This window comes from Chrysemys picta, chromosome 12 (genome assembly GCF_011386835.1).
Source record: "Chrysemys picta bellii isolate R12L10 chromosome 12, ASM1138683v2, whole genome shotgun sequence".
Taxonomy (NCBI): Eukaryota; Metazoa; Chordata; order Testudines; family Emydidae; genus Chrysemys; species Chrysemys picta.
Window position 1 is genome coordinate 19,167,764 of NC_088802.1, and position 10,239 is coordinate 19,178,002.

At 46.4% G+C, this 10,239-nt stretch overlaps 1 protein-coding gene across 1 annotated transcript; it reads left to right on the forward strand.

Annotated features, from left to right (window-relative positions):
- The first annotated feature begins 4,472 nt into the window (after nucleotides 1–4,472).
- Nucleotides 4,473–5,881, forward strand: LOC101936887 (olfactory receptor 14I1-like). The gene has a single exon (XM_005314950.4). It carries the CDS (start codon nucleotides 4,473–4,475, stop codon nucleotides 5,427–5,429), a length of 957 nt encoding a protein of 318 aa, XP_005315007.3. The 3' UTR covers nucleotides 5,430–5,881.
- The last annotated feature ends 4,358 nt before the right edge of the window (nucleotides 5,882–10,239 follow it).

Sequence of the window (10,239 nt, forward strand, 5' to 3'; positions counted from 1 at the left end):
TTCCTGCAGGTGGTGCTGCTGGCCATCTACAGCCCCCTGCTGTCCGTCAGCCAGGCTGGGCTGGTCCCAGCCTTCTCCATCCTGGGGGAAGCTGCCTAGCTGATGGGAACAAGGTGAGAGGCTGGATTAGGCTCAGGAGATTGGGGGTGGGACCTAGGGCCTCTCACCTCTAATGACTCCCGGAAAGTCATTCCTGTACCATCGCCATTCGGTGTCCAGGAAGCCGCAAGGCAAATGAGTCAGAGCAGGTGCCATGGCTAGAAGTGAATTCAACTCCAAGAGCAGGTTGGACTAAGGGCCTGAATTGCAGAGATGCCACAGCCACCAAAACTCCAGATCCAGTCAGTGCTGTCTGCGCTCCCTCAACACCTCTGTAAACCTGGCCTTCAGTGAGGAGCCAAAACCTCAACCTGCTAAGAGAAGGAAGGGGAACAGCTATAGTCAGGTATATCACCATGCGACTGCTCAGTGCCTCTGGCCAGCTCCCTTGGCTTGACAGAGCTGCAGAGATCAGGGTGAAGTGAGAAGAGATGAGAACAAGCTGGGGACATAGTAGAATGGCAGGGAGGGCCCCTTCCTCCCAGAGGACAGTCCATGGCCCCTCCATGGGGGAGCCCTTCCTTCCCTCCATACTGTGTGCTTTGGTGCGTGGACACTGCCCAGCCATCAATCTCAATGAGGTCTGTGATTCATCGACTCGTTAGAACCTCTCCCTTTCTTACAGATAAGGAAGCAACAGGAAACTGTTTTGGGGGCTGTAACTCAGAAAACCCTTTGCCCAATGACCCCAGATTTGGATCACTATCACTATCCCGTGCCCCCTGGAGGCACACCAAACTTCAAAGCAATCTGAGTGACCGGATTTTAGAGCACTTACAAGGTGTAAGCTTCAAAGCATATAAAATGGCTGGAATGGGAAGTCTCCGGCTGTTTCTCTGTACTGGTGCATGCAGACTGTAAAAAGTGAACATTGTGTTAAATACAGTTTGGGTCCCCCAAAGATAGAGTGAATAAACTCGACAAACTGAGACATTTTTGACCCTCATCACATCAATAGTTTGAGCTCTAGCACTCAAAAACCCACAACAAAAACCCACAAAAAGCCCACCTAGAAAAACCCTTTTTATCTCCACAACCCCTAGCTCAAATGACTTTTTGAAAAGAAAATTCTATTTTTTCCTGGCCTATATCTCCATAACCCTTAGATCAAATGACTCCTAATTCAGTTTACTAATCCTACCCTGCACCTTCCCGAAGCACACCAATTTTCAAAGGAATCTGACTAAGCATGTCAATGTTAGAGGCCTTACAATGCCGACTTTTAAATGGTAGTCACAACGCAACTTTAACTATAGTATAGTATTTCTTAGTTCGTTTACTGGCTGAGTACCCATCTCTCAGATTTCTGTTTATTAACCATGATCTCAGAACATTCCATGAGCATTAAAATGGGATTGTGCTGTTAAACAATGAGAACACTGATAGAGGAATAAGCATCAAAGTAGGCACCATAGTATAGACATTCAACTCACGTAAACTGGCACAGCTCCATAGCACTATGCCAATTTACACCACCTGGGGATCTGGCCCTTCATATTTCTTCAGTCTCCCTGACATACCCACAACGAGTGTGAATTAAACATTATCAAAATGCCATGCAGCATTTCACCGACAGCCTAATGAGCCTTCTATTATAGTCTTGCCTGCAGTAAGAAAAAAATGTAATTGCTAAGAAAGAAAGAAAGAAAGAAAGAAAGAAAGAAGGTTGGGCCATTCATCCCAATAGAAGTGAAAGCTCAGACATAGAAAATCTTAGCACCAGTGAATTCCTCCAAAGTTCTGTCCCTAGTGGGAATGAATCGCTCCTTACCATTAAAAGTTACACCCTTGCAATTAATCCAATGGAACAAAGAACTAAGGAAGTGCAGATGGGTTCAGAATTTTTATCTCATCTTTGGTTTAAACTCACAGGCAAAGAATATGGATTGGAAACTATGTAACAGGCTAGATCCCCAGCTGGTGTAAATCAGCCATTGCTCCATTGAAATCAAAGAGCCAGATCCCCAGTTGGCAAAAATAGCCCTAGCTACAGGAATGTGCACGTGGTTCTTAGTTTTTAGAGTTTGCTTTTGGTACCTCTTAATGACCTAATTCAATCAGCCCAGCCAACCCGAGCTGTGGGTTCCCCTAGTGGCTGTACTCCAAGAGCTGCTGATGCAATGCAGGAGAAAGGGGATGGGTGGGGGGAATCTCTGCTTACCCAGCGGTAACTATGTGGAGTTAATGAAGGAACAGGCTATTTCAGTCTAGCTGAGCTTCTGGTGCCACTAGTCTCTTAGCGATTGTAGGTCACATGTCTGTGCTATAAATATATATTTGATTCTGCAACCCCTTTGGGACACCCTTTGAGTCTCAGCCCTCCCTTATTTTTAGCCCAGGGTCCTTCCAGGGATGCTGCCATTGTGTGAGATCCAGGGAGGGTGCTGTTCCATGAGGTTAGGTTCAGCTAGTGCAGGTTGTCAGGGTGGTTTGCTTCAGAGGTGAGATCAGAGCTGCGTTCAGAACCCTGGAGACCGGATTCAGCTATTTAGCCCCAGAACAGGGACATCCTAGGTTGTGACCATGTCTGGTGCCTACACAAACCAGGATCAGCTCTAGAGCTGGGAGGGGCTTTCAGTCTCCGATCCCATTTAGTCCATCACCTCTCAGACAACCCTGCCCAAAGAGGGCAGCAGAGAGCACATATCCGTGGAGTGGATCCCTGTTTGCTAGGAACTGCAGAGGGACCCAGCAAGTCAGGAAACAGTTTCTGGATAATATAGTGATGGGGGCATGATAGATAGGATTATCTAGACACTATCTCTCTAGCAGAAGAAGATCAAATGCATCACAAGTTGGGAAAAATTCTACAAAGACCAGCACAGTAAGTTTCCTATTTCAATTAAATATGTTAGGGTATTGATATACAGGGCACATGTGAAAACATAAATATGCATGACAATTGGAACTCATGAAGAGTTTTACTATCAATTTAATCAAATACCTAGCACCAGTCAGACTTATTTTTTGGTTTATATTTTAGCAGCAAAAATGGACTGTTCATAGAAATTGTGAAAATCCAATCATGTTCCATTGTGGCAACTGAGAAGAAAACAATTTTAACTAAAAGCTGTTGAAAACTGAAAAAAAAAATAGCCTCTGTTGTCCTTGGAAAAACAAAATATATATCGAGGATAGCAGAGACTTTCCATGAAAAAGTGTTCAATTGAAAACCCAATTTGCCTTTAAAATAATTAAAGCAGAAAATGTCTGTCTACCTAGAATTGGAAACTTAGCTTTGTACCAGGGTAGGGAACATTAATTTTTTCCACTAAGACCACAATTTCAAACCCATTCGCTCTATTACAACTGTTTCAAAGGGATAGCTCCAGGATGGTTAAACTGAGTAAAGCGAAGTTGATAGCCCACAGAATATATTTTAAGCATCATGATGCTAAAAGACAGAGTTGAAGCCCCCAGACAAAACCTTTCTATCTTGACCCTGCTCAAGGACAGACAGAAGGTCAATAGGATTAGAACCCAGATCGGCTGCTCTAGCATCATTTCCTCTGTTCTATATTGCTGCCACTTAAATGGCAGTGCTGTTGAGAGGTGCACAGAACATACACATAAAAGCTTCCAGTCCTAATGGACAAGGCAGAGAAAGGGAGGGAGGGGAAACAGAGGCACGGGTGGGGGGGGGAAGTGACTGGCCCAAGGTCACCTGGCAGGTCAGTGGCAGAAACAAGAACATAATCTAAGTCTCCTGACTGCCACTGACCTGCACAGCACAGACATAAAGTCACAGAGGGAAACAACACAACCTAGCAGAAACTGAGCGACGCTCCTATCCCATCAGCACACAGAGATGGAAGTGCAGCTAGAATTGGTGCCATGAATCAATCTCTAAATAGGTAGAAGGCCGTCTATGTGGAGGAATCATCACAGATGAGCTGCCATGTAGGAAGCTGGGTGAGTCAATGTCGTATTTCTCTGGAAAGTGGGAATCAGTCTGTGTTGTCATTTTAGTATGTTAGTTTCATGTCCAAGTTGTGGGGTTGCTGTTTGTCACAATGGGGAACCATCTTGGCTGGAATTGTTGGATTTGGATTGTACTTTTTTCCATCCTTCACACTGCATTTTATCTATGGCCAGATCCTCAGATGGTGTAAACTGACCCAGCGCCATTGACTTTAAGTGAAATAATCCAGTTTTCACTAATGTGATAATGCACCTGATTAGTGCTCTGGCTGATGGGTGAGGAGCACTCGTGACTCCTCGTCAATGGAAGTTACGAGTACTGTGCACTTTTGACATTCACATTTTGAGATATTACAGAAAGAGAATCAGGATCAATTTCTCTGTCATTCTAATCCTTACCATTGCCCTTCTCCTTCCCTCCACAGCCATCACATGATATACTGAGGAAGAAAATGTCCAACCGAACCACTGTGACCGAGTTCCTTCTCCTGGAATTCTCTGACATTCGGGAGCTGCAGATTTTACACTTCATGGTGTTTCTAGTGATTTACCTGGCAGCCCTGGTGGGGAATCTTCTCATCATCACAGTTGTTCTCCTCCACCACCATCTTCACACACCCATGTACTTCTTCCTGATGAATTTGTCCATCCTAGACATCGGCTCCATCTCTGTCACTGTCCCCAAATCCATGGCCAATTCCCTCATGAACATCAGGTCAATTTCTTACTCTGGATGTGTCGCCCAAGTTTTTCTCTTTGTCTTTTTTGTTTCAGCAGATCTTGCTTTATTGACCGTCATGGCATATGACCGATACATTGCCATCTGCCAACCCCTGCACTATGAGAGAGTGATGAACAGAAGAGCTTGTATCCAAATGGCAGCTGGTGTCTGGATCAGTGTTTTTCTCTACTCTGCACTCCACACTGGGAACACATTTGCAATAACCTTCTGTGGAGGAAACATGGTGGATCAGTTCTTCTGTGAAATCCCCCAGCTCCTCAAGCTCGCCTGCTCGGACACATACCTCAGTGAAACTGGGGCTATTGCCTTTAGTGTGTGCTTAGCCTTAAGCTGCTTTGTTTTAATAATTGTGTCATATGTTCACATCTTTACCATGGTGCTGAGAATCCCTGCTGAGCAGCGCCGGCATAAAGCCTTCTCCACCTGCCTCCCTCACCTCACCGTGGTGTCCTTGTTCTTTTGCACTGCTAACTTTGCCTACAGTCATCCCACCTCCAGTTCAACTTCAGGTCTGGATCTTGTGGTGGCTGTTCTCTATTCCGTGCTGCCAGCAGTGATGAATCCGATCATCTACAGCATAAGGAACAAGGAGATCAAAGCTGCATTGAGGAAACTGATTGCGTGGAGGTTATTCACCAAAAATAAACTGTCCATGTTTTCCCTTTGATTGTGATTTCATCCTGTTGCTTTATAAATATAACCCTCTGATGACATTATTGTCTCTATGAGAACATGCTTTGCCATTTGCTTATGCAGAAAGGTGTATTTAGACAGGTAAAAATGCAGACAAACACCACTTAATTCAGTGGAGTTACTGTAGATTTACCCCAGTGTAAATAAGACGAGACTTTACCTATCTATCATGTTTTTTCTACTGCCACCCATCACCACACTATCTGAGCACCTTCCACCTCAAATGAATATCCATAATCAAGTTCCCAGTGGACCTCATGAAGTCTCTGTGTCTTTGGGGGGGGAAGGGCATAAACTTTTCTTGGGGTGCCATAGCTTTTGGCTAATTGTTTGCTTGTGTGACAGAGTGGGGTATGATGGTGTCAAACTGTGAACTCTGTTGTAGTATGTGTAGAAATATTGGCACGGTGACAGCACAAGTCTGGCCTGGCTCAATGGCAGCCTGTTGTGCTGCTTTCCAGACAGCTGTCCTGCCTGGGAAAGGTGTTTGATACCTCCTTGGAGGACCTCATTGAGAGGCATCAAGTCTAGAGTCTGGTGCCATCGAGTTTTCTTGTCCTTCGACTACTTGCCCACCCTCTGGGAAAAACAATTTTTCTATACGGGGGCCCAGTTTGAACCCTTGGCACAGAGACGGGGGCCTACTGAACAGTGCTGTTCTGTTCTGTGCAGAGAGGGGCCGACCATGCCCACACATAGGAAAGACTAAACCTGTGTTTCTCGCCTTCCTGTCACATTCTTCTTAAAGGGGTTCAACCAGGATCCCAGCGTGATCATAGTCTAGGTGAAGCTCTGGCAGAGTGTGTGTAAGTGACCTGGGGGCTTGGGGAAACTCAGACACTGGTTTCGAGCTCTAAGGCAGCTGGACAGTGGCCTCCCACTGCCAAAGGAAGGGCATCAGACCAGAGGTCTGAGCTGGGGAATGGTTCCTAGAGACCCAGAGCTAGAAACAATGATGAGACTCTACCCATATGCAGGTACCTTGGAAGTACATGGCACCCAGTGATTGGGTCCACTTTCCTGAGATGAGTGACTGTATAACTGGGTACTGGGCCAGATTGTAATGACTAGCTCGTCTGGCTATTGTTTTGTTTTATCAGTTGGTCAATTTGGTTTTAGGATTTTGGTTTGTTTCTTTGGGGGGGAATGTTTGGGGGTTTCAGTAATTTGTCATGTATTCGGGAGGGCAATGTGTTATCTCTTTGTCTGGGTTTTCGGAGAGAGCTGAAGGTTTGCTTTCCACAAAGATGAAGGGATGAAAAAGAGTTTCTGTAGCTATCTGGATGATTGAGTTCCTGTTGAAATGACTAATTTTAACATGCCTAGAGCCTGAGATAGGCTTTTTTTTTTATTAATGTAAATGTAAATAAATAAATAACATCTGTGTCATTATTGCTATGGTGCGAAGGCCCTTTTGAAGAGAAACTTATTCCAGTGTTTCCTACAGAAGAACTGACTCTGGATAATGAGGCCATATTTGGATCCCATTGAAGTCACTGGGCTAAAGCCACTCACTTCAAAGGGGTCAGGACTTGGCCAGCAGCCAATATACACAGGGATCCAAATGTTGCTAAAGGCAGCCTGGAGAAAGCGAATGGGACTGAGATGTAAGGGTGAGATTCCCATCTCAGCTACACCTGTGCCAATGCAGAGTAGCTCCATTGACATCAAGGGTTTAATACTGATGAGGTTCTGGCTCAATGTCTCTGGGCTCAATTCAGTGGTAACATAAACACTGGTGTAAGTTACTTGTCTGGGGTCATTTTGTTCTGACCTTGATGTAAATGGAAAAGTGCCGTCACTTGCACTGGTCTGGCATTCCATGCGGCATCCCATGTCGATCTGCTCACAAGCTGAGAAAGGAGCTCAGAATTTGGTTGATTTATTTATTATTCCTTCTCTATAGATTGTTGTGTAGACTATGTTTTATATGATAGATAAAAGAGGAGTATGTGATTAGACAGACAGAGTGATGGGACCGTTCCTTGTCCTAATACACAAGCTAATTATGTCATAATGATAGATTTCTGTTTATGAATTAGTTTATGCTAATTATTGATCCTCTTTTCCTGCCATGACTGTCTATGTCCAGATCATGATTTTCTTGTAAGTATTCTTTATTAAACATTATTCACCAAATCATGTCTATGAATATTTCTCTTACTCCACAGCTCATTAACAAGCACCTCATCGGATGTACTCGGTGTGTGAACTTAGAGCTCTTTCATGTGGATACATTTTCAACACGCTGTTTCTTTTCTTTGACTGGATAAATTGAAGAATTAGGACGCTTAAAAATGAAGGGGCCAATTCTCAGCTGGTGTAAATTGTTATAGTGCCATTGAAGCCAATAATGCTATGAGAATTTATATCATCGGAGGATCCATGCTGAACACTAATGATTATGAATTCAACTCTCCCCCCCTCACCCCCTTGAATATCCTGTACAAAGGCCCTGGTTCAGGAAATCATTTTGGTATGTGCTTTACTTTAACCAGGTGAGTAGTCCCTTGAAAGCTTAAAGTTAAACTCATGCCTAAGCACTTTGCTGGATTAGGATCTGGGTTAGAGCCGAAGGCTGGGTGTAACAAGGTATTACCCAAACTGCTTTCACACCCAGTCACTGCCTGCCTCAATTCCTCTCCTTCCCCAGTCAAACATCCCACTGCAATTGGTGCGTTGGAATATAACATAAGAACATAAGAACGGCTGTACCGGGTCAGACCAAAGGTCCATCTAGCCCAGTATCCTGTCTACGGACAGCGGCCAATGCCAGGTGCCCCAGAGGGAGTGAACCTAACAGGCAATGATCAAGTGATCTCTCTCCTGCCATCCATCTCCATCCTCTGACAGACAGAGACTAGGGACACCATTCCTTACCCATCCTGGCTAACAGCCATTAATGGACTTAACCACCATGAATTTATCCAGTTCTCTTTTAAACACTGTTATAGTCCTAGCCTTTACAGCCACCTCAGGGTAAGGAGTTCCACAAGTTGACTGTGCGTTGCGTGAAGAAGAACTTCCTTGTATTTGTTTTAAACCTGCTGCCTACTAATTTCATTTGGTGACCCCTAGTTCTTGTATTATGGGAATAAGTAAATAACTTTTCCTTATCCACTTTCTCCACATCACTCATGATTTTATATACCTCTATCATATCCCCCTTTAGTCTCCTCTTTTCCAAGCTGAAGAGCCCTAGCCTCTTTAATCTCTCCTCATATGGGACCCATTCCAAACCCCTAATCATTTTAGTTGCCCTTTTCTGAACCTTTTCTAGTGCCAGTATAAATGGAATTATTCTCTCCTCTGTGGTTTGGTTTATTAACACTGAATAACAGTTAAAAGCTGGAATCTCGGGGCTGCCTTCTCCAGGCTCACCAGGCCATTATGACCCTCCTGGGCTCCTAAGTCCCTCTGATGGGTTCTGTTCCTGTCCAGGGGTGCAGGTCCCTCCAGCCGGGCCTCCCCTCCGTCTGCCTTGGAGATCTTCTTCCCAAGTCCTCCCTGACCCTGGGTCCCCTTTGTATCCCCTTCAGGAGTCTCCTGATCCCTGAAATTCTTCTAACCTTTACTCTTGAATCAGGGCATCAGGCCCAGCCCTCTCTGCTCCTCAGATGGCTGAGCAGTGGAGCTCTGCCAGACCCATCCCAGACACATGGCCCTCCAGACAGACCTCCCCTATGTCTGTTCTACCAACTGGTGCCCCTCACTCTGATGGATCAGGCTCCCTCCCATGCCTGGTCACTGTCTTAACCCAGCCCCAATCCAAACCCTCACCTGGGATCAGATGACAAGGCACAGATGTGGATGAGCCCATCTCCCCTTAAAGGGCCAGCCCACCCTGAGGCACTGAGATTTTCAACTGGGCCTAAGGTGTTTAGGCACCTGACTTCTATTCACTTTCACTGGGAGATCAGCACCTAACTCCCATTTGTGCCTTTGAAAATCCCATCTCCATTCCTTAAATGTCCATGAACATTCCTGTCTGCATTGGTGGAATATTCACACAGGGGCCATGCACTCAGCTGAATCAAATTCCCTGAAAAAGTAACATTACTATTCACACAGGGACGACTTTGCTGTATTCACGCAGCTGCTCCAGTGACGCAGGCTGGAGCTCACTCCAGCTTCCGGCAGAGATAAATAACAGGGTAGCTCACCCAAGACCCCGCCCCCCAGAGCACCATGCTGCCTGAAACCCTGCCCCACCTCCGAGAACCATGCCGCCTGAAGTCCCGCACCCTGAGCACTGCCCGAAGCTCCCACCCCCCCGAGCACCGCACCACCCGAAGCCCCGCCCCCCCGAGCACCACGCCGCCCGAAGCCCCCGCCCCCCTCCGAGCGCCGCGCCACACCGCCCGAAGCCCCGCCACCCCGAGCACCACGCCGCCCCAAGCCCCCGCCCCCCGCCGAGTGCCATGCCGCCGAATCAAAAATAATAAATAAATAAATAAATAAACAATCGAGCACCGCCCTGCCCCAAGGTGCCGCCCCAAGCACGTGCTTGGTCGGCTGGTGCCTGGAACTGGCCCTGTTGAGATCCACAGCCAGGAGCCCCTCTCCTGGACTCAGCTGGCCTAGGCACCTTAAGCCTTTTCCTGCCAGAAGGAATCAGGCCAGGGGAAGCCTCCCTTTTCACCTATAGCCAGTGGTTAGGTCACTCCTTGGGATGTGGGAGAGCCCAGTTCAATTCCCCTCTGCCTGATGAGGAGATGGGATTTGAACAGGGCTCTGCCACCCCTTAGCTGGGGGGCTTAACCAGGGGACGAGGGGCAACTCTG

Bases quoted from the DNA above. Each gene is read 5' to 3' on its own strand.
- LOC101936887 (XM_005314950.4), top strand. From the start codon at position 4,473: ATGTCCAACCGAACCACTGTGACCGAGTTCCTTCTCCTGGAATTCTCT.